This window comes from Marmota marmota, unplaced genomic scaffold (assembly GCF_001458135.2).
Source record: "Marmota marmota marmota unplaced genomic scaffold, marMar, whole genome shotgun sequence".
Classification (NCBI taxonomy): domain Eukaryota; kingdom Metazoa; phylum Chordata; class Mammalia; order Rodentia; family Sciuridae; genus Marmota; species Marmota marmota.
Window position 1 is genome coordinate 21,401,039 of NW_026000093.1, and position 28,000 is coordinate 21,429,038.

A 28,000-nucleotide genomic window follows, 5' to 3' on the forward strand; every position below is an offset into this window, starting at 1 on the left:
TTAGGATTCAAGGTTATTTTAGTATTGAAATTTGTCAACATTATTAAGATTAAATAAGCATTGATGAGCTATCCTTTGAACCTAAAACTATTTAAGAATACTTCTTATATTAAAATAAAAAGCCCTGTATTATAATCTAATTTATAACCAACTTTTTGGTATATAATTCATATATACACTGATGACTATGGACAAACATTAAACTCAGAAAGTATGCTGCTTGCACTAATGGATAACAAAAACAAATTATTCATATAATCTTTAAGTTGGAAATTTAATAAATTTAAATTCCCCAAATTGACTTACGTGAATCACTTGTGGGATACCATTATAAGAAAATACATATGATACAAGCTATGGAACCAATACTTAATCATAATATAATTGATAGAAACGTGAAAACAAGCTGTTATCTATAGCTAAGGACAAGCATTGAGGAAAAGGAAAGAATATATAGAAATCTGGACTGTTAACTGAAGCAGTTAGAGAAAATAGTATTACTGAAAACTGGTAATAGATAACTAATCTCCAAAAGTAATATCAGGTTTAAATTACCAAAATTTAAAATTCATTTTTTGTGGTACTGGGGATTAAACCCAGGGGTGCTCTACTACTGAGCCACATCCCAAGCTAGTTTTGGTTTTTATTTTGAGACAAGGTCTTGCAAAGTTGCCCATGAGGGCCTCAAACTTGTGATCCTCCCACCTTAGCCTCTTGAATTCCTAGAATTATAGGTGTGCATCACTATGCTTGGCTAAATTTTATTATTCTGAAAGTAGCCACTTTATTTAATTCACAGAAAATTGACAAACTCCTGGATTCTGAATTTTTGGTAAAATGTTAAAAGACCAAGGTTAAAAAACCTATACTATAGATATCAAATGCAATATACGTATTTTAGAACAAACATATTGTTTTGAAGTGTATTTTTGAATTCTACAATCTATATTCTCTCCACATAACCCACATCTAAGAAAACATACCATCCTCTAAAAGCAAAACAAAACAGAACTTTCAATAATTTGAAACTAAAGTGCAGCTCTCCACTTCTTGTTAGGATCCGTGTTGCTAACTGTGGAAAGAAAATCAGGGTAAAAATTTAAGAAGGTAAGTAAATTCACTGAATTTTATTTGTGGCTTGAAAAAGCCCTCAATCTTAAGTAAGTTAATTGCTCAATATAAGTTTAAATTTTTTTTTTTTTTAGTTGTAGATGGACATAATATCTTTACTTTATTTATATATTTTTATGTGGGGCTAAGGATCAAACCCAGTGCCTCACATGTGCTCGGCAAGTGCTCTATGCCCAAGCCCCTCAATATTCAGGCTTTGAAAATCTTTTGATTTTAAGGATTTAACTTCAGTAAAGATTATTGATTTGAGAACTTATCCTAACACTAGTAAACAATCACAGAATTACTACTATGGTATCTTTGAGTTCACTACATTCACTGTTGCTTAACCTTTCCCTGGTCCCCAATCTTCCACATGCAGAATTCTTTGTGGTCTTGGGGTTTGGGAGAAGAGAAGCTATCCTCTTGATGTACTACTACTCTTAAATGTCATTCTGATGGGTGAAGACTGGAACACTATGCGAGATTCTAATTCCTGTGGGAGCTTCTGGCTCCAATTTGTAGCCAACTTGCCATGTGCTGCCAACTTTCCTAGTGCCTGTCTTTCCACCTTAATATGTTATTCAAGGGAGAACCCTCATGGGTGCTGTTTTCCTAAAAGGAAACTAGTGCATCTGTAGAAATATGTTAAATGCAGATAGTAAAAAAGTTAAAATTTGGAAATATACTTACATATTTTCCCTTCTTTTTCTAGTTTTTTCAAATGAAGCAAGACGTTACGTTCAGCCATTTTATGTAAATTCTCAGGAATATTCTAAAAGAACAAGGGTGAAGGAAAAACTTTTTTTTTTTTAAGAACACCTTTTTTTGGAAAAATTTAAAGAAAAACAAAATACAACATAAAAAGTTTAAGTTAACACATTTTTACATAGTTATAACCTATAAAATTTCACTTTGTAAATGCCTTGCTTTAGGATACTATATTCCTATATATTTCTATGGATAAAATAGACTAAGGCCTAATAGTAGCAGTGTCTGTTTTGTTCACTACTGAATTTCAGTGTTCAGCTTACTGACACAGTAGGTATTCATTTATATTTTATGAATGAAGGAATAAATAAATGCAAAAATTCTCAGTTTTTCGACAGTTGGCCCTATAGTTTATTTATTAGGTTACATGAAAATATCTTTATTCTTTGTGACATAATTTTCCCTTATTTTTGCCAAAATAATATAATAATGACAACTGTTACTTGAATGAAAATCAAAGCAAATATTCTTTTTATTCTTTAGATACAGAATATAGTTCTGAAGCCAAGCTTCTTGTCTAAATTCACTATCTCTATTTCTCAATTCCCTGAAAATATTTTGCCAAGACCATCAAATAACTTCAGTCAAAATGCAATGGATTCTTTGCATACTCTTTGTACCTGAAATCCATCAGCTACTCTCTCTCTTTTGACGATCTCTTTTCTCATTTATTCCACTGCTGTAATAATCAGTCTTCATCCTGGATATTTTTCCTTAGACTTCTCTGTAGTATTGATGTTTACAGTAAGTTGTACCATGGGTTCTTTTCTCTTTCGTACTCATCAAATCACCACCCAACAATACAGGCATTGATTGGTCCCAATCTGAACATCTAACCTCTAACTCTCCCTGAGATCCAGTAACAGGTTATATATACCAATTTGAGTTTCTAGATTTCATCATGTGAGTTCCCTACCACAGATTAATAATTGATTATTCCCAGATTACTGGCTAAAGACCAAATTTGTTTAGCTGGCAATGAGCCAGATCTGATTGTACCTCCTTTTCCTGCCTCATTTCCTGGGACTCCTTTCCTATGCATCTATATATGTAACCTGTGCTTCAGTCATGTGGTTTCTTTTTGAGTTTTCAAACACATAATGATCTTTAACTGTGTTTGAATGCAACCTTCCCTCTGTCTAGAGTAACTTTTTCTCCTCTATCCTGATACAGAAAATGTGTGCACCTTCTTCAAGGTTCCATAAGTTTCTAAAGGTTTTCCAGACAAGCATCATTAACCCTGAATTTTCACTAGGTAGAAATGATTTTTATTTTTGTGCCTTGACAGATTTGGTATAGGACTTGGAGGAAGTGTGGTGTAGAAAAATACAAGATCTGAATATTCAAAAATGTCTAAAGTCTAAAACCTTTTGTGCATCCGCACTCAGAAAGTTTCAGATTTTGGAGCATTATTAGATTAGGGATGCTCAAACTGTATAAAGCATTTAGGATAGTGTCCACGAGCATGCAGTCATGTCTCAATAAATGCACACTAACTATTATGATAAAGCCAGTATTTCGAGTACCTGTTGAACATGTGTGTCTTCACTAAACCACAAAATCCCTAGAGGTCAGGGATCCATAGTCTTCTTTGTATCTCTGCACTTCATATAAAAGTGTTCAACAAATGCTGAATGAATATGTCACTCTAGAATACCTAATACCATCCTATAATCATAAGATGTTTAACACTCACACAGGGAATACACTCCTGAATACACCTCTGAATGCAGAATTGACATTTGTTTAGGTCAGGGCAATTTCTTGATGACTCATTTGTGAGGGTTACAAGTGTTTTTCTATCTGTACTTAGGTCAGAAAAAAAATAAAAAGAAAAAAAACCCCATCCTTTATGTACCTATATAGAGGTTACACTCTAGAATTATGAGGAAATGAACTGTTTCATACAATTTAAATATTTACATTACTCTTTTGCAAATTAGTATTTTTTCCCTGCAGTGCTGGGTATTCAGTTCAGTTTAGTACATGCTAGGCAAATGCTCTATCAGTGAGCTCTACCCACAGCTCTAGACAATGACATTTAAAAAAAATCTTTAGCTGTTTTAATCATTATTCCTCTCTTTTAGAACAAAACATGATGAGTATGAACTGTTTCTTGATGACTTAAGACTATAGGGACATTAGGTCCTTCCCTAATTCTAAATGGCTCCAGATTACATTTCTAAACTTATCTTTAGTAACAATCTCATGTATTTTATGGCTGTATTTATTGTGGAAATAAAATTCAGGTAAAAAATTTTTTGTCTCTTTTTGGTACTGGGAATTGAACCCAGGGGTGCTTTACCACTGAGCTACACCCCTCAGTTTTTTATTTTTATTTTTTAATTTTGAGACAGGGTTTCATTAAGTTGCTTGGGGCCTTGTGAAGTTGTTAAGGTTGGTCTCAAACTTGTGATCCTCCTGCCTCAGCCTCCTGAGTTGCTGGGATTATGGGCATGCACCAAAGTATCCTGCAAACTCTGGTAATCTAACTCCAATGCCTATGTTCTTAACTGCTAAGCTATTTCTACCAACACAGCAGATATCTAAAGAACATTTGCTGAAAAACTAAAAACTATTTGATTGCCACATAATGCTATTTATTCAGTGATGGGCTCAGACATCACACTCGGAGGCATGGGGCTCTTTCACTATATATAAAATTATTCATATTTTTTGATGGGTATTTTTTTCCATTGTCAGCCATTGCTACAACTTCTTACTGCTATTATCTCAATATCTGTCTCTAGCAGATCACCCCACCTCCTCTGTTGCCAGTCAGAACACCAAATGATCGCTAGAATAATACTTATCAATATAAAACGGATGCAATTTCTCCTGCAGAGAAAAGTATATAAAGTTTAATTAAGATGGCTCAATAAAGTGCTTTTTGTTCTCTATGGCCAGTTTTTTTTTTTGTTTGTTTGTTTGTTGGATGTTCTATTGCTCTCAAGTCTAGACAGGTGGCAGTACCTACAAAGTTAACAGACTTGTCCCGACCTGTGCTGTAGTAAATTTACCTACCATTTATAGTCCTTTTGTTTTTATTTTTTGCAGTGCTGGGTATAAAACTCAGGACTTCACACATTCTAGGCAAGCACTGGTATATCTCCAGCCCTATAAGTCTATTAAGTAGATTCTTTATTCTAATAAATTTGTTGTATGTACCAATAAGATAAATGAAAATTACCTTGTAGATAATTTTGACAAGATCAGTTACTGTAAATGCTTTTTCAAAATTATCACGAACTAATGTAAGAATTTGTTCTTCTCGTTTATTTCTGTGAGAAATATATTGTAGAATTGTAGCTTCAGCATTAGGGATTACTGGGCCATGTCCTGAATTAAAGTAATTATACAAATTACTCCACCATATAAAAAACATTAAGTACAACTTAAGTTACTTCATTCTATATAAAAATACTTCAGATGATATATTGGAAAAGCATACTAACTCTACAAATACATATTATTTGGAAAGCTCTACAAGTATAAGGTGTTAAAAATTATGTGCAATCCCAAACAGCCTTAGAGAATTATATCAAAATCTAATCTATTAGATATTATTAAAAATACAAAATAGATTTTAACAATAAAGTATAGCAACAAAAACAGCAACCATAATAACAACAAATGTAATATTTATAGAGTGCTCACTATGTGCCAGGCCCTGCTCTGCATGCTAAACATACATTATTTTTACAAGAACCCCATAAGGTAGGTATTTTTATTATCCCTTTGTGATAGCAGACACTGAGTCACAGGGAGGGTAGATAACCCACCCAGAATAAAAGAACTAAGAGAGGTGGAGCTGGGATTACGATTTGGTAGTTTTTAACCACTCTGTGCTCATAACCACTATGATAAGCTTACTTATAAAAAAAGACTTGTAAAAAGGGGGAATGTAAAAAGTGGATCAATGTAAGTGATAAATATCTATTAAACGTTCACAAAACACTAGTAGCACTTTAAGAATATGTCTAGGCTAGTAATTTAGAAATTTTGACCATAAAAATTAAATCGTACTGAATTTTAAATAATACAAATTTAATGTGTTATACAAGTCTGTAAAAGAGATGTTTCAAATATTTGGGAACAAAACATCCAGAAGCAGGCTAACCTGCTATGATGTAAAGACTCCTGGGCTTGAGATAACAGACTATCACATATTAGCTGCATGACTGCAAGGAAGTGTCCAAATCTGTTTCCTCAGCATTGTAATGGGTATACCATTACCTACTCCAAACAGTTTTTGTGAGGATGATAGCTAGAAAGGCCTCTGCATTGAACCTGATGGGTAGCAAGCTTTATTATTTGGTAACTATGGTTACACAATATAATTTACCTGTGAACAATTGCTGTGCTAATAGGCCAGTTCACTGCACTTACTAAAGCAAACACTCTTAAAACCCTTTGTAGGCAACTTGGCTTCAATGTGAGTGTATCCAACATCTATTGTCTTCTCTTTAAAAACAGCTATGAAGTGTCTATTCATTTTAAATCATAACATTAATCTAAATGCCCATCTCCAGTGTATGTTTCCTATTCCCTCAGATTTAGGAATTAATGAGAGAATGTCAGCACACAGATCTTTCCATGGATATTTGGTTAGGAGCAAGTTAGATGGACTTGGAAAATTAAGTAACCTAATCCACTTTTCCTTCTCAGCTTTCTTATTGGGTTGTGCCTTTCTTAGCTTTTAGGATTGGAGGAGAGATTCATATTGCAGAGCAGTGCAGTGATTTCGGAGACACTAACAAGAAGTTTCTTCTTTTGGAGAATGGAAATAAAAATACCATTTTACGGTTTCTACGGAAACTATTGATTTTTTAATATTGTGAGGTCAAATGTAATCCAAGGTTACAAAGCTACAATGTGATCCACAATAGAAATCAAATTAATAAAAATGATGGGAAGTTATGGGATAAAAAAATATTCCTTTTCTAATGTAAGCTTATTTTGTTTTTAATTAACAGTTCTATCAACAGCTGTGTAGATGCTGAAAAATAATTCTCATAGATTTTTAAGAGGTTATCAATGTAACTCTTGGCCTTGTCTTTAAATTTAACTATATGGCTAAATAAAACTTAGGAATATAATTTAAGGAAATAGTTTATATGTGTTTCTTCTATGCAAGCTAAAATGAGCCTTTATCATTTGGTAAGAACAACTTTCTAGGTTAAAAAAATTACCCACCTGGATATATAATATTGGCTTTGATTTTTAATAACTCTTTCAGGGAGTTCATATAATCATAGAGGTCTTCAAATATAGTTGTTCCTTCCCCAAGAATGCAATCTCCAGAAAAGAGGGCATTTTCCTCTTCTAAGAGTAGAGCCATATGATCATCAGTGTGGCCAGGTGTGTATATAACTCTTGTTGAAAAAAGAATAATAAATAATAAAATAATAAGTGTAAACTCCTGAGCTTAGACGAAATGCTGGGAACTCAATTATTCTCTGTCCTTACCTTTGTAAAAGATACAAATAAATGTAACAATGAATTAAAAAATTTATTTCTTGTGCCCACTGAAAATTATCAACAAATAATTCTTTATCTAAATCACATCTATGACTTTAAAGTGAAAATTTAATACTTTTCCCATATTTTTAAATTTTATAAATAATAAGTACAGATTATAACAAATTTGGAAAACAGAAAAATTAAGTACTTAAGGACATAAAAATCAGCAACATTTCTATTACTTTTGTTATTTAAAAACATAATTGTTTTTGACAACATGGTGATGCAGCCTTGCAATCCCAGCTACTCAGAAGGCTGAGGCAAGAGGATCACAAGTTTGAGCCCAGTCTGGGCAACTTAGATCCTATCTCAAAAAAAAAAAAGATTTTGGGAATCTAGCTCAGAAGTACAGTGCTTCTGGGTTCAACTGCTGGGTAGGCACGTGGCATGTGTGCACACCCTCCCCATACTCTGTCTGAATATGATTTTATAACATCTTTAAATATTTTTCAAAGACAAGTATTTAAGTGCTTTGCTAAGTAACCTGGAACAAAGTTACTCCATAAATGATAAACACCTTATTTTAGTAGTTTATAAAGATTTAAAAGAAACAATCTTTCATTAGGATGTAAAAGAAAATAATTGCTGTGTATTCTTTCTGCCTTTGTGGGTGCCCAGATGGAATTGAGATATACATATGTAGGTTTTAAAAAAAATGACATTTTAAAAAAATCTATTTTTCTTTTTTTGGTTCCAGGGATTGAACCCTGGGGCACTTAGCTACTGAGCCACATCTCCAGCCCTTTTTTATTTATTTTTTCAATATTTATTTTTTAGTTGTAGTTGGACACAATACCTTTATTTATTTTTATGTGGTGCATGGAATATTTTTAATAATAGTCTCAATAATGGAATGGCCTCACATGTGCTAGACAAGCACTCTAATGCTGAGCCTCAACCCCAGCCCCTTCCCAGCCCTTTTTTTTATTTTGAGACAGGATATCAGTGAGTTTCTTAGGGCCTAGATGCTGAGGCTGGCCTTGAACTTATGATCCTTCTTCCTCAGCCTCCTGAGCTGCTGGCATTTCAGGAGTACACCACCTCGCCTGGTTAATCTATTTTTTTCTAATTAAAAAATTTAAAAACAAAGCAGTTTGGATTGATTTCACTCTATAACATGCTTTTATTTTTTCTTCTCTTTCAATTTTCAATTTTTTGTTTATAATCAATATAATTGATATTGTAATCAATACTTTTAAAGCATGACAAATTCTTTATTTCAAGAATTCTTATTTATTTTATAACTATATCTACAAAAAACTCATTAAATAAAGAACTAAGTCTAAATAATTTGTTTACAAAAGCACATAACCCTTGATTTCTGTCACATAAAGATTTAATTCTTTGTACTAATATTTCTTCTGTATTCATCTTATACTTTGGATTATAATTCTTTTACATGGGTTTCACATTGTTTTCTTATTTATCATTGAACTTCACAAGGTTAAGTTCCTGAAGGGTTGTCTTGTTCTTAACTTTACATTCCCAGTTCTGGACACTTAGTGGAACCTAATTTATTTGCATTGCTTTCTATGTGTCGGGCACTGTCTTCAGGGATTGACAGATATTACACATTTAGTACTTACATTACTTTGGGGTGGGTACTTGTTATGGTTTGGATATAAAGTGTCTCCAAAAAGCTCTTATGTTAATGTAGGAATGTTCAGAGATGAAATGACTGGATTGCAAGAGTTGTAATCTAATCAGTCCATCTGACTTTGAATGGTCTTGGTGGTAACTGTAGGCAGGTAGGGTGTGGCTAGAGGAGGTAGGTCACTGGGATTCTGACCTGAAAGGGATCATCTTCTCTGAGTCCTGGTCACCATGAAGCGATCAGTGTTCCTTTACCATGCCCTTCTGCTCTAATGCCTCACCTTATGCCCAGAGCAATGGACTCAGCCAACCATGGACCAATTCTCTGGAACCATGAAATGAAATAAACTTTCCCTCCTTTAAGTAGTTCTGTTGGGTATTATGGTCACAGCTATGCAAAGCTACCCAACACAGTACTAGCTACCTCTCAATTTATATTTTAGAAAAAATGAATCATAGGAGATAGCAATAAATACTGATGGAGTATAGCTTAATTATATTTAGCTTAGGAAATTAATTATTAAGTGTGTGTTGCTGCCTTTTTTTTTTTTTTTGGTATGAGGGATTGGAATCAGAGGGGCTTAACTAATGAGCCACATCCTCAGAGTCTTACTAAGTTGTTTAGGGCCTCCTAAGTTGCTAAGGCTGGCTTTGAACTTGTGATTCTCCTGCCTCAACCTCCTGAGTGGTTGGGATTACAGGTGTGTGCCACTGTGCCCAGAAGAGTATTGCATATTTATGTGAATGGAATATTTTTAATAATAGTCTCAATAATGAAATATTTTTTGGGGAAAGGGTTAAAACAAGTGCCACATTTGTATTTAATACTTAGGAACTAAACACAGGTTTTTGATTAAAGATAGTAAACACCTGTTTTCTTTGTCCTAAAACACCAATAAAATTACCCTGAAGGAGATTTTTTTTTTTTTAATGACATAAACCCACAAAAATGAGAAGAATGGGAGAGGGAGAGGCAACACATCATCAAATATTTAGAAGCTAAAAAGAAAGATGAGTGATAAGTGACTTATTCAGCCATGAGAAAACTGAAACCTAAACAGGTAGTGGTGAAAGCTGAGAAGCAATCAGATTTATGCTGCAGAATCCCCCAAAGTCTAAGGATTTGGGACATAAGATATCTGGAAGCTTGTCATGCTTGTCATTCATGAAGCCCTAGGTTCAATCCCCAGAACTGAACAAAAACAACACCCCTCTCCTCAAACCCAGAAATAACAACCACCCCTCTCTCACAAATAGATCTTCAGATTCTCTTCTTTGAACAGTGAGACAAATGTCTCCTTTTAAGGGAAAGACAGCAGATTTATATGAAGAAGAGAAAACAGGCACAGATGGAGGTAGTGACAATATACTAAAAAATAAATTACTTCAAATACAAGTAAATTTTCAAGATGCCTTTCAACACTAGTTTTCATAGTGCTAGCAGTAAGGTCTTTCCCCTACATGAAATTAGAAGAGTCTTCTAAGTTACTTCACAAGCTCAGGAGTAAAGACTCTAAGGTAACAATGCTGGAAGTTTCTCAACTAAACAGTTCATCCAGATTACCTTACAGTGAGGCTCAAAATCCACAAAAGCCTCTCTTCTCAGAGGTCCCAAATAGCTCTATAGTTTCTATCAGATGACAATCTGTAAACATCAGAGGATAATCAGGATTTCTAGAATCTAAGGAAAGCCTCTTACATGGAAGACAGTGAATAAAAATAAGCAAAGAAATTTAGAGACAAAAGAATTATGAGAAAATCTTTCAAAACAGACAGACAAACAAAAACATCAAACCTCACAGATTATAAAGTCCTCAGTGTAGTAAAAGAACAAGAAACAAGATAGGTTAGCATACAATGAGCATTTAGGGAACAAAAAATTTCATTGAAAATTAAAAATTTGAGAACAGAAATGAATGAAAATATAGGATTAGGAGATAAAATTGATGCAGATATAGTTGATATAGTAAAAAGGCAAAAAGAAGGAAAACAGAAAAAACATGTTAGATGATGAGTGCAGAAATTCTAACAAAATAGAAGTTTTAAGTAAATGAAAGCAAACGAAAAAGAACAAAACAGATGAGAAAATAAACAACAAGCAATTTCAAGAAAAAATTCTAGGACTGAAGAACAGACTGAAAAGGCTTATCAAGGATTGACGAAGACACTTTTATGTGGCCAAAACTTTGTTCAGGCTCCTTTCAGTTTTTCTGATTATAGGGTGTAGAACATTCTACTCCAACATATGCCACCTTGTCATACTGAGTATTTTAAGCTGAAGGAATCTGAGAAAATTGAAAAAGCATGAAATTCGGTCTGACTTCCCTGCTGTTGTCCCTTGAAGTAGGTCATAAAACAGAATTCTGACCTTCCTCCAAAATAGGTCACAAGTCCCTCATATGAGAGATGCCTTCTCCATATCCTGATGAAGGAACATCTTTATTTTTGAAGACACAGAGAAGAATATGAAAAATTGGTTTTGCTAAGTTCCCTTAGACCATACCTCCTTTGTCCAATCATGCTTCTTCATGACTATCTACTTCACCAAACTTAGCATAAAAATGCACAGGTTTTCAAGTTTCTTTTGGTCTTCATTTTGAAGACTCCTATGCCATATAAAGCTTAATAAAGTCATATGCTTTTTTCTCTATTAATTTGTATTTGCTAGTTCTATTTTCAGATCTAGCTGGGGGACCTTAAGAAGGGAAAGGAGTGCTTACCTCTCTGTCCTAATTTGAGCAAGAATCTTGCTAAGTCAGTTTAAGGAAAACCTCCTACCCTTGTTATCTGACTGCCATCAATATCTTATCACCCTATTGCCTTTAGCAATAATCCAATCTAGTTGGTTTAGGCAGAAATCCCTTTCCCATTTCTACTGTAATTTTCCATCCACTCAGCCCTACCCTGCTCCTTCATTATAAATCACTACTTGATCTTGTTGGAGTTACTGTTGTGTCTAATCCCTCTAACACACAGCAAGATTCCATTGCAATGGCCCCTGTATCTATTGCCATGGGCCCCCTTTAATAAAGTCTGTAAGTCTGTCTATGTCATCAGCAAGTATCATGAATAGTTTTCTCCTTAAGAGGTCCCAGAACCATAAACTTGAGACATATAACTTCAGAAATTTCAGAAAAAACAATGGACAAGGAGAAAAAACAAAAACTACATGATAAAAAAATCAGATTTAGATTTTTCAACTGTAGTGTTGAAACTAGAATGAAATAACATCCTATGTACAAAATGGAGAAGGGAAAAGTTTCAATTCATGTTTTATACCCAGAAAATCTAAATTTAAAAAATTTAAAAAATTAAATTCATTTCTCAACTGATGCATCAAAATATTTATGGGGTACCTACCATGTGAGGTTTTGATACATGTATACAGTATATAAGGTTTAAATCAGGTTAAACTTATCTATATCCTTAAACCTTTATCAAGTCCTTATGATGAAGACAATTAAAATCCTTTCTTTCAGCTGTTTAAAATATATAGTATATGATCATTATCTATGGTCACCTTATTCTGCAACAGCACAGCAGAACTACTTATTCCCATCTAACTGTAACTTAGTACCCATACAGCAAACCTTAAGTTAGATTTAAAAAAGACACATTCACCAACTGCAAGGGAGGCTGAGGCAGGAGGATTACAAGTTTAAAGCCAGCCTGGGCAACCTAAGGACCTTGTCTCAAAAGGGCTGAGGACGTAGCTCAGTGGTAGAGCACTTGCTATGAGGCCTGGGTTCAGTGCCAGAAAAAAACAGTAACAACAACAAATTAAAGTCTCAAGTCTCTGTCTATCCTTTCTCAGGAAACTTTCAGAGTGGGGTTTCCAAATAGAGGGGGTATAGAAATTTACTGATTATAGGAAATAGGTGATCCCACATTAAAATTTATTGATTATGGTAAATACAGAGGCAAAGAAAAGCACTCCCTAAGAATGAAAGGAACTGTACCAGACTTGGAGGAAAACCAGTTCACACTGGAAGGGGCAGAGGGGAAGCTGCTTCTTGGAAGATGAAACTGAGAGAATCCCTGATGCATTTAAACATCCTGAGAAAAGGTTTATATAATCAGATTTGAATTAGTGATAAGTAAGTGCATAGAAAACTATGCAAATAAAACAAAGTAATAACCATAGGGAAAACAGAAAAAGTAAACATAGTTTACTATATGTTTCAGCTGTATAATAGTCATAATATGTAATCATAATGCCTATAGTCATAATAATGTAATCATTGAATATATGAATCCCCTTCTTCTTTCCTTCTGCCCCTCTTTTTGATTCTCTCTGGAGATCCTTGACTACTACCCAATTCACTAATATTGTTATAAAAATATTAGCTAAAATATTAACAGAAAAAAAAACACATTCAAAAATAATAATATCATGACAAAATAAAGATCCCTGAAAATAATAAAATTATAAGATCCCTGAAAATAATAAAATTATGGTGAAAACTAATAAGCTTTTTCCATATGCTTTGAAAATGACATTTAACAAAAGTCAGTTCTTATTAATTTTTTTTTTTAGTTGTTGAATAAGCTATTTTATTTATTTATTTATATGTGGTGCTGAGAATTGAACCCAGTGTCTCACACATGCTAGGTAAGTGCTCTACCACTGAGCCACAACCCCAGCCCCACTCTTACTAATTAATAAGTGAAATGACTACAACTTAGAGGAGTTTCTTCTTTGCCAAAAGAAAAATTAATCAAACATTTAATATTAAATGTTGAAATAGTAAAGTTTTTTTAAAAATCTGTTAAAAACATGATAGAGTTTAAGAATACAAAATATTAATTAGTGGGGAACAATTATTATTATTGTTTTTGGTACTGGGGATTAAACCCAGGGGTACTTTACCACTAATCTATGTCCCCAGCCCTTTTTATTTTTTATTTTGAAAAAGAGTCTCACTAAATTGCTTAGCCTCTTTAAATCGCTGAGGCTGGCCTCAAACTTATGATCCTCCTGCTTCAGCCTACCAAGTTACTGGGATTACAGGCATGTGTCACTGTGCTTGGCAGGAACAATTATTTTTGAAAGATCAAAGCCTGACCTTTAATAACCATTAGGCTTTTCTGATTTCTAAGTGTATGCTTCACATATTGCAGATAATTATAATATTATACTTGCTTCAATGGTGAGGTATTAAAGAGCTGTTTGAAATAATTTGTGTGATTAAACTTTCAACCACCTGATAATAGAAGCATTCAATGTTATATGAAAATAATTCCAGGAGGTCGTTTTCCATTTAATAAAAGTCAGTTCTTATTATACTATAAAACTTTGTCAGTGCGTGAGTGTGTATCATCTCTTATGGATAATTTCTGAATACACAGAATGCATTAATAAGCAGAACTCCATTCCTTTTAATTTGTAAAAACTCACTTGGAGCGCTACTCTGTTTTCATCTGCAAACTGTCTTATATGTCAACACACTTGCAATACTTCCTTTATTATTACTCACCTACGCCACACCAGAACTCAGCAGTTTTTTTTATTTTCTAAGTCGAAGGCAGTAAGGTATCTTAATCTAGGGGACTGGAAATTCTAAGTCACTTGTGTGGTTAATGTCTTAATTTGCATAAAACTGTGTTAAAATTCAACTCACACAAACAGGAGGAGAAAAGGAAATGACATCAGAGGTGCTTTTCTAATCAGAAGAAATGTAGCTGTATTGTTCCCATTCATCAGTTATAAAGTCCACTCTTCTGGACAGAGTGGACTTTATAAGGATGGCACTCAAGACAGTCATCTGGTCAACTTTTCTTTAAGAAATTAAATTTAGTTTTCTAGAAAATTCCTCATAGTGATATCCAGAGTCAAATTTTTGCCAAAAAAAAAAAAAAATTCTAGCTTTCTACTTTTTACTACAAAAGTTCTTGGTGAATATTATCTGTGTCCTCTTGTTTTTTTTTAAAAAGTTGGCATGTAGGCAAGATTAATTGGACAATGAGTACTTGAAGACTTATGCACATTTTTAACCATCTATTTATGGAACTTTTGCTTAAGAACAAATCTTCAGGCAAATACTGAAAACAACTGGGTTTTACTGACTATAAAAATGGAAATTTGAAACCACAGTCATCAAGCTTTATTATAATTGGAAATGTATATTTTAAGAAAAGATTTACCAAGTCATTTTTAAAGAATGCGAATGCTATTTATTTTCGATTCTTTGTGTTGTTTCCTTCCAATCTTAAAATAGATTTCTACATTTAATTTGTACTAACCATATATTTAAAAACATCTATTTAATGAAATTATACAATATTGAGATTTGCTCTACAAGTCCAAGGTAGTATTCAACTAAGGGGGAGATAGTGATAGGATGCTAGCCTGAGGGAGACTTTTGGGGCACTAATACTGTTCTGTTTCTTCATCTGGTGCTGCTCATATGGCTTGTTCAGTTTGTAAGAAGTCATCATATTATACATTTAGGATATGAACATTTTTCTGTTTACAGATAATACTTTAATAGAAAGTTTTAAAAAAATGTGGTCCTGCTTACTTTGGTAGTAGTTAACTTGCAAGGGCTGAATATTCTTAATATATAAGATTTGATATAGATCTAATATCTATATTCTGTAATGGGTGATAACCAGTACTACTATTCCCAAACCTTTGAGACAGAAGACTCAGTGAACCCTTTGCTGTCTTCACCTCTTTCACTAGCTGGCCCAGGGCTGGTGTGCTATGAACGAAATTCAGTATTGTTCAGAATGCTTTCTGAAGAAGTAGTAATGTTTATTCTCCTCTTATATCATGAGAAAAATTATATGAGAGCCGGGTACGGTGGCCCACGCCTGTAATCCCATTGACTTGGGAGGCTGACAGGAGGATTGCGAGTTCAAAGTCAGCCTCAGCAATGGCAAGGTGCTAAGCAACTCAGTGAGACCCTGTCTCTATAAAAGTTACAAAATAGGGCTGGGGATGTGGCTCAGTGGTCAAGTGCCCCTGAGTTCAATCCCTGGTACCAAAAAAAAAAAAAAAAAAATTATATGAGATGCCAGTGTATTTTAACGACAATACTTTAGGACAACTGCCCAGTAATTAGCTGGTGTGTAAGTTATACCGTGATTTTGTAAATCACTAGTATAGTGGAAAAAGGTTTTGGCTTGAAAGTAGACATAGATACCCATCACTTTAATTTTTTTCTTATTCAACTGTTCATCTATTTGCCTCTTTATAGACATTTACTACATGTAGGATGAATGTTCAGTGCCTTGTATGTGACAGGGATTGCGATTAAAGGAAGAATCTGGTATCTGCCTAGGTTGGAGAATAGCTAGCTACTAACCAAAGCCGTTTCTTCTTTTTCCTGGACATGCAATTAAACTAAATTTCCCAGCTTACCTATGGTTAGGGGTGGCATATGACTGAATTTATAGCCCATGCAACAGAAGGCCTGGTCCATAAAAACCTATTACATAAAAACCTATACAATATCCCTCTGTGCTCTTTTCCATTTGTTGAATTGATTGATAGGAAGAAAAAGCATAAAACATTAATAATGGACATGAAGAAGGAATAGCACTGACAAATATTTTTGAGACAAAAACTAACTTGATTAGATGTGGAAGGTGGCTGCGGGAGTAGAGGAATGGTAAAGGTAGTTACAGATTAAAGGTAATACTGAAGTGAATATTTCAGAAGAAGGGGTAAAGTCTCAAGTACAGAGAAAAGTAGATGTTTGGAGGTCAGAAGGTCAGTATAGATTGCAGGGGATAGAAGAGACCATGATTAGTTCAGCCATAAAATTATTGAGTTTGAAATACCTTTCTGAATCCCTCATGCAGGTCATGAGGGATTACAGATCTGGCCTAAAATGTACTTATTGTAGGTACGGGTCATCTTTTCAAAGTAAGAACAAGGAAAGTCCTGAATTGAAGTACAAGTAGATCATTAAGCCACCCTAAGAAGAAACTATTGGCTCTTAAAATTTAAATATTTATGTAGAAAAAAATGGTAGGATTCAAACAAATAAAAAGGATATACAGAGGGAAGTCTTCCTGTATTTGTTTCTCCAGCATCCGTTCCCCCCACTACCCCCAGGATACCTCAAGTTACCAGATGTTTTTTGTATCTTTCCTGAGACAGTCTTTGAACATGCAAGCAAATAAACCTAAATCTGCCTTCCCTTCTTTATCACACATACACCCCCACCCCATCTTTCCTAAGGGACATTAACTTACCTTAGAGTGGCTCCCTCAGTCTTAATCACATCTCCATCTTTCAGATAAACATATTGTTGCTCTCCATTTCCTATAATTTCTTTTCTGTGAGGATTCCGTGGGAGTTTTTTAATACAATAGGTAGTTTCTAGCCACAAAACATATAAATATATTAGGTCATACTTTAAATGATTTAGGCTTTTAAGAGATCAACTTTAATACAGCTTATAATTGTGAATGACTACATAAAATACTCACATTAAGACAACAGAAATATGGGATGAGTTGTAGCTTATCCCTCTGGATGTAACTATTTAATATAATTTAATGAAAGAGCTTTTTATTCTTCCATGCACCTCTCATGGAAGCCTGTGTGATTTTTCTAGTCATTCTATATAAAAGTTTGAAAGTAGTTCTTCATAATCTTAGTTAGCTTTAACATTAGGACAGGTGTTAAAAGAGTAATAATACAGAACCCAAGAACTATCTCTATCTAGGTGCCTACCTACAGTAAAGAAGTCATGACTAGCAGTGGTACATGCTTGTAATCCAAGCAGCTTGGGAGACTGAGGCAGGAGGATCACAAGTTCAAACCCAGCCTTAGCAACTTAGGGAGGTGCTAAGAACTCAGCGAGACTCTTGTCTCTAAATAAAATATTAACAAGGGTTGGGGGATGTGCTGTTATGATCCATGCCATGAGTATTGAAAGGGAACTCCAAACCTGAGGCTAAGTAAGTTCAGCACAAACTACTACTCACTGATATAAAGAAAATCAAGCTATAGTTGAGTGCCAATTATCTATGTATAGTGAATACAAGCACCACGACATCAAAGGATTTAAAAACTGTCATAGTGGGGGGAAATGAAACTTAGAAACAAAGACCTATACACAATGCCATTTCTTGAATGCTAAAAGGACAATTCAACTAGTAAGAGCAACAGAGCAGGTCACGGTGGTGCAGGTCTGCAATCTCAGCTACTGGGAAGCTTAGGGAGGAGAACTGTCAAATTCAAGGCTAGCAAGACCTTGTCTCAAAAAATAAGATAGAGCTGGGGATATAGCTTAGTGGTAGAGTACTCCTAAGTTCAATCCCTTGTACCATCAAAATAAATGAATAAACAAAATTAAAAAGAAAAGAAACGCAATAGGAGTCCAGAGAAAAGAAAAAATAGGAAAGGATTCAGATATATGATGGAACTTAGGGTATGATTTACATGATAAGTAAGATGTATAAGAAAGACATGGAGGAATGGAGAACAGCATTAGTAATGGCATAGGAATGAGAATGAGCATGGCATACCTGTGACAACATAATGCTACCAACTTGTCTAATGGAAAACACTGGGTGGAAGAGTGGAGAAAGCGGGCTAGGTAAGATGAGCTCGATTATGGAGGGCCTTAGACTGCCTTTCTTTTCACACAATGGAGGGATTTAAATTTTACCAAGTGTGGCCATTCCACGCTTTCAGGAAGACAACGAGATGGTGTTAACAGGTGGGGCAATATGGCAGTTGTAAGTGGGGAGAATGGAAGGGTGAAATCTGACAGAACCAAGAGGGGATGACTGCAATAACCCACATCGAAGATAATGAATATTAAGGTGGTAGAACTGAAAACACATGAGGGAGAAAAAGACATCCCAAAGAAAAACCAACAAGGCATAGAAATCTGGCCAGTATGGAGTATAAAAGAGATAGAAACACTAAAAAAAATAATAACAAACAGCACCTTCCCCTTCCAACCTCAAATTCCATTATTTTGTATCTTGGAGGTTGAAGCAAAAAACCAAACCAAACCAAACCAACCAACCAACCAACCAACCAACCAACTAACCTGATCTGGAAACTGATACTGCATAATAAATTAGGATGGTGAGGCTTGTTTTGTTTTTTAATTTGCCTAATTAGAACTTCAGTAAAGTAGAGATTTGTTTCTAGTTATAAGACTTTGGTTGACAATCTTCATAAAAAAATCACAACTATTTTAAAATTACAAAACAATCCATACTATAACTTTGTATCAATTTTCAAATATATAAATTTTCAATATACATATAAATTTTCAATATACATAAAAGAAAACAAATATCTTATTCACAATAACCATTTACAAGAATGGACAAACATGCTGAAAACAATCATATAACATTTCTTATAATTACTTTATTGAGATATAATTCACATACTATAAAATCTGTCCTTTTAAAGTATACAACTCAGTAGGTTTTAACTATAGTTAAAGAATTGTGCAACTATCACCACTATCTAATTTTTGAAGCTCCCAAGAGAAATTCTGAACTCAATGATAATCACTCCCTGCTCATTCCCTTCTAGCCTTTGGCAACCACTCATCTACTTTCTGTCTCTATTATATAGCTGAGTCATTTGTTAAGGTTTGCATAATGGTTTATAATATTATTGGAAATGCTTATCATTTAAGCTAGTACAAATGTGATATTGTCAATGTATAATAATTTCTAATAAAAACATTCTAATTGAATAGCATAGATGCAAACATTTGAATCCTTGGGCTTAGTTGTGAAATATGTGGCAGAGACTCAATTTTACTTGGAAAATAATTAAAAATTATCAGATAACAAAATATATTTTAAAGATTTATTCTAAAACCAAACCAAAATATGTAAGCTGTGTGGGATTACAGAGTTTGCATGCCTAGCAAAATTATGGCTTTCTGTAAGCCGCTAAGAGTTCCCAAATAAGCAGATTGCTTTCAAGTCTTTGTATCTTCCCACAGAAATCTTGTAAATGGCATTTGTATTTTGGGGGTGGCCTATAAAAATATTGTAGCACTGTAAGCTATTTGAATCCTTTCTACTCTACCAATAATTAAACAAAATTGCAAAGAAGTATGGAACAAAGTAACAAAAGTAAAACAAAATGAGACCATAATGCTAATGATAAAGGATTTTGAGAATGAAGAAATAACATGGAACTGTTGGGGGAAGATTCTGGAAGGCACCTCTGTACGATTTTAATGCCCAGCATCCCAAGGTCCTCAGCAGCTTGTCTAGCTTCAATAAAGTCCAGAAACAAAGACAACAAGTCACTTCTCAATGTATTAAAATTTCAGTGGCTATAAAAAGCAGTGTCAATTTCTCCTTTAGATTCTTTACATCAATTGAATAGGTAATATACTACCTAGGTATATTAAATATTAGGTATGTCTACATTACTATAGGTAATCTAATAGTTAATATCTTGTATGGAACCCAAAACTTTAAATTTAAAGAAAATAGGTCTAATAGGAGAATGAATAAATAAATTATAGTGTATTTATACATGAGACTATTACTTGACAATGGGTGAATTGTCTAGAGAAGGAAAATTCATTAGGCTAAAAAATTATTATTTTTTTTTTTTTAGCATCCCCTTGGGTTGGACAAAATGAGGAAAGATGACAAGAACATTAGGTTAATTTTTTTTTGTACTGGGGATTGAACCCAGAGGTGTTTAACCACTGAGCCACATCCCCCAACCTGTTTTAATATTTTATTTAGAGACAGGGTTTTGCTGAGTTGCTTATGGCTTCACTGAATTGCTGAGGCTGGCTTTGAACTCTTTTTTTAAAAATTTTTTTTTAAGGAGAGAGAGAGAGAATTTATTTTTAATATTTATTTTTTAGTTCTCGGCAGACACAACATCTTTTGTTTGTATGTGGTGCTGAGGATCGAACCCAGGCCGCACGCATGCCAGGCGAGCGCGCTACTGCTTGAGCCATATCCCCAGCCCGGCTTTGAACTCTTGATCCTCCTGTCTCAGCCTTCCTAGCCCCTGGAATTACAGGCTGTGCCATGGAACCCAGCAGAAAGGTTTTTTTTTTTTTTTTTTTTTTTAATAACTGACAGCTTGTGATAATGGGTGCAGTAGCTGAGACTATTTTGGTCTTAACTATAGTCTCAAGGCCTAAAAGAGGCTTGCAAATATTGTAAAATGCTAGTTTAACGCACATGCGCATCCTTGTGTGGATTAAAGTCCTTGACCTCTTGGCTAATGCCTTGAATACGCCAAGCATACTCCTATTCCAGTCTCTTTGCTCCTGCAATGACCTTAGTCTGGCATGCAATCCTCTCAGGAGCTCACCCCTTCTTCTTACCCCCTCTTGGATAATAGCCACTGCTTCTTCCCCTTCACTCTTTCCCTTTTCTCTTTGCATAACTTTATTTTTTCCCCCAATTCCCATTACTTTCTCCAGTACAGGCTAAGTATACCCTATTTGAAATGCTTGGGACCAGAAGTGTGCAAGATTTTGGATTTTTAGAATATTTGCAAATACATAATGAGGTATCTTGAGAATGATCCCAAGTTTAACACCAAATTCATTTATGCTTGGTATATATTGTCTACCCAAAGCCTATACAACATTTTTAGAGTGCTTATGTTTTGACTGTGACCTATCATGAGGTCAGGCAGGAAATTTCCAACTGTGGAATCATGCTGGTGCTTAAGAAGTTTTGTATTGTGGGATATTTTGGATTTTTGGACTAGGGAAGCTCATCTTGCAGAATGAAAGCTTTCTGAGAGCAGAGTCTGTTTTCTTCACTGCTATACTCTCTTGAGCCAAAAATAGTACCTGATATATAGCAGTCACTGGAATACTTGTTGAATGAATAAATAGAAGTATGTGGTGGTAGGATGACAAAATAAGGACAGAGTTGGCAAACAGGTTTCAGGAAGAGAGAAATTCAATGATACTTTGTCTGAATTTCAGTTTGTATTAGTAGTTGCTTTGGAATCAATTGTTATGGAAGCCCTGATATCATCTGTTTAGAACATGGACAAAAGCAGCACCTTACTCACAGTACCCACATGAAATGTTGAGCAGGGTGTTTGGCACACAGAAAATGCTCAATAGTTATTAGTTATTAAGTCTGAGGCAGTAAAGGTCACAAACGACTAAATTAAAACTGTCCATTATCACAGAGAAAAAGGGGAAGGTAAGAGGGAGAAGAGGATTTAGAAATAGAAATCAGGACTGTTCCTGTCCTTTTTTTGTTAAAGCTGGGAACAGTATTCAAGTCACAAAAATAGTACTTTTTTAAAAGTGCCATTTAAATAAAAGGTATTTAGTGAATGGTCTATACCTTACATTATAAATGATTCCCAAACATAATTTTCTTCAATGTGTATTGTAAATATTTTCTGTTTACCATTTTCGATGTTTTTACAAATATCTTTTATGCCTCCAGAATGATCAACATGCCAATGAGTCACTATGATTTCTTGGATTGCTGTATTAAATTCAGCCAGAGCTTGCTTTAAACAGCTGATGTATTCTGGAATTGAGGGCTCTCCAGTGTCAATGAGGATTCTCCTGAAAATTAAGGGGAAGATAATCATGCAATTGGAACAAAGGGTTAATGTTAGCATATTTCTCACACAGATAATTTATATTAAATTTAAGAAACTCTGTAACAGTTTCTTTCAACATACTTGGAAACCAGTTACATGTTACTTCAGCTTAACTATAGTGATAGTACTGTAAGTTCTTTGAAACAAATTATATCTAATGGAAGACTATACAAGGAATAACAGCAGTAATCTTGAATACTTACATAGTAACTGTTCCTACTGTATTCTTCCTAATGGCTATTCAAGGCAGGCATTTCATATACTCAGAAGTTAAGTAACTTCCTCAGTGTTACTCCACAAATAAATGACAGAATCGGCATTCAAACCCTGATGCCAATATATGTTTACATCTACTTAGCCTTCCAGATCTTTTACAAAGCCCTCAAAATTCCTCACGGATATGAATTTGATTCAACAGCAATTCCAAAGAAACCTGGTCTTCTTAATGAGATACCTAACTTAACACTGAAGTTTTACAATTGTACTCTTACATGTGAAAAAGGATATAAGAAAGCATAGGGGAAGGTCTGAACTGTTATACTTCATTACTAAGACAATCCCATTAGTTATATACATATATTTTCGTTTGTGGTTTTGAGCCTTTCTTATACTTTGTTTTCTTTCCTTGCTATTTTATGGAATAAAATAGCCTTTCTCTCTATTTTCCTGAACAAAAGAAATCTGTGATATTTTCCTTAAGAACGAACCAATTCACAAATTTAACCCAAGCAGTTTCAACAGTAATCCTCACACCTATTTAAGCCAAGATATTAGTCTTGATGAAAATTCTGAGTCATTCATTACTTTATCAGAAACTGTTCACAGATTACCGACAACTTGCCATGTCTTTATTTCTTGCAGAAATCAAGAAAAACAACCTTGCTTACTTTCTAGAGAAGTTGGGAACAGGGAGGTGTGTATGACCAAAAACAAACAATAAAGTAACAGGTGACAGAAAAACATTTTACAGATAATTAAAATCCAATTCAAACTGGCCTTATACAAAGTTACAGTTGGATAGGAACAAGAAGTTCTAGTATGCTATTGCACAGTAGGGTACTATAGATAACAATATCTCATACATTTCAAAAAGGCAGAAAATATTTTGAAAAGTTTTCACCATTTAAAGAAATTATGTTTGAGTAGATAAAATGTAGTCTGATTTGAACATTATGCAACATATATGTGTATAAAAACACGTATATATGATATCCCATTAATATGTACAATTTGTGATTTTATTAATGAATAAACACAAACTTTAGAAAAGGTCCCTCATTGGGGAGGAAGGCAGTGGGCCACAATTTATATCCTAAGTTCTGTAAAGCAGTGAATCAACTTTAGAAATACAGTTTGAACTGCCTGCTCTGGAGATGGGTACCACATGTTACACAGGTCTGAGGGAACATTGGAAGATCCTCTTGGTAGTGAAAGGAAGAGATGGTAGTAAGGAAGAGATGGTTTAAAGACCTTTCAGAAGGCACAATTAATTTTTTTTTTTTTTAACAGTGAGATTTGGAAGGGAAGGGAAAGACAGATCAGATCATTTTGAGTTTCTGGGTGGGATGATTGACGTACTGTTAACAAAGACTGGAAACACTGGAGGGAATAAATCTAAGATGAGTCTGAACTGGGTCACAGTGGATTTTGATAGTATTTGTAGTTACCTTCCCTTGCTTTTTCTCCATAGCAATTATAATCATGTAACATGTATTTACATGCTTATTTACTTATTGTCTATCTCCATACTCTTTAGCACTCTACAAATGTAATCCCATGAGGCAGGGACCTCGTCTATCTGGTTGAAGTGATTTATGGATTTATTTGTACATCTACAACACACTATGCGATGCTTGTCCATGTGTACATTTAGTCATACTACATTAAAAATACATAAAACTATAATACGATACTTCCTTATAATATTCTCTTACCTATAATCCTAGATTTTGGCTCTATGAATTTGGGGTTCTTTGGTGTTTATCCCAAATTCTTTATGCCCCTTAATTAGTGTCACTTGGGTTATTTTGGAGGTCTTCTGGCCCTTGAGAGGAATCCTTCCATGCTTCAGATCAAGACTTCTCAAATCTTTTTAAACCACAAAGTCCCCTAATTGTTATTATTTAAATCACTGGCTTCCCTTCCTCCCAAGAAACTCTATTTTGAAATATCTGGCAACTGAAAATCTGATCATACAGATAATATCTTATGCTGACACAGTAATTTAAACCATTTAGAGCTTTTATGTTTATTATATTTTGATCCTTAGATCAACTCTAGGTAGGGATTATTTTATTTATAGAAAAAGAAACTAGTCTTCAGAAAACAATTTGCTCTAGGTCTTACAGTCACAAGAGGCAGTGCTAGGAGGCACAAATGTTCTAGTACAAGTTTTAGTGACTTCTTCAGAACTAGGACCCTATTTCCTCTTGGACAGAAGGTGACTGTTTAGGAAAGCACCTAGAATCACTTCTCATGTGGCAAAAATAAAACTTCAGTTCTAGACTAGAACACAATGTTGTTTCCTCCTTAAATACTTATCTCATTGTAAAGCCTATGAATAGTTATTGCAGATGATTAGATAGTATCATTTCTATGTGAGTTGGTTGCTTTTATTCTTCATGGTCACAGGTAATATACCTGTCTCAGGAGTTCATCCTGCAAATGCAAGTAATACTGATAAAAGGCCTAATAGAAGAGTGTAAACGAATCTATACAGGTCTATGACTGATTTATTCACTAGGGCTCAGTACCTGACATGTAGTAGGCACGTAATAATAAGCTGCTACATAAAGAAAAAATTCTTTAACTGATGGCAAGTTAGTGGAATTAAATATTTCCTTATAGGTATTTTATATCAATATTAAGCTATCAACTGGTCTCCGTCAATATGCTGTCATTAGCTCTTCTCTGAATATCTACTATGAAACCAGTGTTATAAGAAAAACAGAAGTGATAAATACTTAATGTTGTTTTCCACATTAGTATTTTTTTTTTTTTTTTTGATGTTCATAGGTTTCACTGAATCCTCAAACCATACCTATGAGGCAGGTACTATATAGCCCTCATTGTATAGGTAAGGAATGTGAAACTTAAGAGAGGTAGCTGTCTTGTTGAAAGTCACACAGCTAGTTGGGTGCAGTGGCGCACACCTGTAATCCCAATGGTTCAAGAGGATGATGCAGGAGGATCCAGAGTTCATAGCCAGCCTCAGCAATAGCGAGGCACTAAGCAACTCAGTGAGACCTTGTCTCTATATAAAATACCAAAAAAAAAAAAAAAAAAAAAAAAAAAATAGAAGAAGAAGCTACTGTGNCCCCCAAAAAAAAAAAAGTCACACAGCTAGTAAATGGAGGCAGGATAATAATCTAGGTAACCAAAGTCCAAAGTAGTAACTCTACTTTTCTGGACTGCTTTTTCTATTATAAGGTACAATATATGACATCACAGTATGTAGTTTTGACAGAAAATGTTCAAATTGCAACTATCAGGGATTCTTGAGAAGAGAAGGAAAATTGGGCAATCATTTGTTGATTCAAGTGCTTATTGAGCACCTATAATACTAAGTATCACAGCAGGTCTACTAGTGCTTCAGTGAAATTCATTTAACATCCATGGGCTGATCAGAATGAGGAAGACAAGCTAAAATTGTAGTTATCCAGAAGTCCTAGAATAATAGTAAAAATTTAAGAGAAAATTTAAAGAATGGTTATTCATTTGGCAAACATTTACTGTAGTACCTCTACTATACAAGGCTCTATGCTAGGTGCTGACGATACAGTGATTAATGCCTTCACTGAATTTATGTTCTGTTGAGCTAAGGGTCATGAAAAGTATGGAATGCTAAAACAGTGTACTACTTAGTCCAAAGGGTCAGGGAAGGTTTCCCTGAGGAACTATTTCAAATGTACTCTAAAGGATGAGTAAAGATTGTGAGTTGAAGAAGGGAGGAATGAGTTGGAGACAGAGAAGGAGGTGTGACCAGAAGCTCAGTGGCAGAAATGATACAGCTTTGCTGAGCTACTGCAGAAAGAGGAGCATAGCCTACTTGAGGTCTGAGATGAGCCTAATGAGATGGGAGACAGAATACTTAAGATGTTTCAATTCTCTCTCTTTTTTGGTTTGATACTAGGGACTGAACCCAGGGTCACTCTACCAGAGTGAGATTCTAGTTTGTAAAGATACATAGGTACTTTTCACACAACATGGGCTTTAAATAGCCAATTTGTTCAGCTCATTTTTTAAAGAGAACCGGCCATCTGGGTGGGAGGAAAGTAAGTTGAGTTGAACTGAGACCGTTCATCTAACTCCAACATGGTATTCTATGAGTCTTTCTAGAGTAATTTTGCCTATGCAATTTTCATCCTACGTACTGACTTTAGAACCAATTTAAGATGACATGCTGAGACGGGAATGCCTGTGGACTATCTGGGCTTAGGGACTGCTTAATTTTTTGCCCTCCTAGATACTGGAGTTTGCCTAAGTAAAGGTCTTGTATATACTTGATCCTGCCAGTTTACTCTGGACTTAACCTCTGGCCTACTTAATTGCAAGTACTCTCAGTCCTTCCTATTCTGCAGCTTCTAAAATTCTTAGTTACCGAAAAAAGAGTGAAATGCAGTAGATACTTCAAAGGAAAACTCAAAGACCTATACTGGTCACAACTATAATAAAAATCAAAATTACTTACGATCAGTTTCTCCTTCCCAAGAGCCAGGGTTTTTTTTTTTTTTTTTTTTTTTAACAGATTCAAGTAAGTTTGAAGCAAGAAAATCCTGCCCTCTGCTGCTGAATTAAGGAAGTGGCCTCAACATAATTGCTTTTGGGAAACTGTACTCTGGCCAAAACGCCAAGGGACTTTGGTAGTATAAACGCTTTCTTGGAGTCTTACCTCCAGAACAGCTTAAACACGAACGCTGGCATTCAACATTAAGCAAAGTAAATAGGGTTTCAAAAGCTTAAGTTTTTTTTTTTTTTTTAATTTTATTTTTTTCACGACTTCTGCCTCGGTTAGAGAGGGTACCACCGGGGTGGTTGTAATTCAGAACTCTGGGGTCCTGGCATGTGCACGAGGGCCTGATTGGGGTTGCCCTTCCCGGGACTAGAAGCTGCGCTCCCGCAATCTCTCTCCGGGGCGAGCAGTCGTCGCAGCCTCAGCTCCGCGGTCCCGCGGGCGAGTGTAGGTTGTGGGGGAGGGGCGAGACGTTTACCTGGAGCCGGTCCCCACCAGGTAGGTGTTGGTGCCTTGCAGGGTCATGGGACCCGGGTTACAGCCCAACACGCGTACTACCCGACTGGACAGCCGCTCGATGCGCTGCAGCGTGACAGACATCTTGAGTTCCGACGGCCACCGGGCCCGGAGCGTGTTAGGCAACCAGAGCGAGGAACTAAAACGCCAGCCGGATGGGCGGGGACAACAATCTCGGAACACCGCACGAACCGGCAGCA

General features: G+C 35.0%; 1 protein-coding gene across 1 annotated transcript; it reads right to left on the reverse strand.

The window, feature by feature from the left end:
* Positions 1-27,983, reverse strand: Lactb2 (lactamase beta 2). Its single transcript, XM_015485859.2, has 7 exons — positions 27,763-27,983; positions 22,351-22,514; positions 17,203-17,329; positions 7,078-7,256; positions 5,072-5,220; positions 1,804-1,885; positions 1-1,072 (listed from the first exon to the last, which is right to left on the reverse strand). Exons 1-7 carry the CDS (start codon positions 27,882-27,884, stop codon positions 1,029-1,031), a joined length of 867 nt encoding a protein of 288 aa, XP_015341345.1. The 5' UTR covers positions 27,885-27,983; the 3' UTR covers positions 1-1,028.
* Between the last annotated feature and the right edge of the window lie 17 nt (positions 27,984-28,000).

Bases quoted from the DNA above. Each gene is read 5' to 3' on its own strand.
- Lactb2 (XM_015485859.2), bottom strand. From the start codon at position 27,884: ATGTCTGTCACGCTGCAGCGCATCGAGCGGCTGTCCAGTCGGGTAGTA. The intron at 22,515-27,762 runs GTAAACGTCTCG...CTTAATTTTCAG, and splicing joins CTGGTGGGGACCGGCTCCAG to GAGAATCCTCATTGACACTG. The intron at 7,257-17,202 runs GTAAGTTAATGT...TTTTTCAACAAG, and splicing joins ACTGAGGGAGCCACTCTAAG to AGTTATATACACACCTGGCC.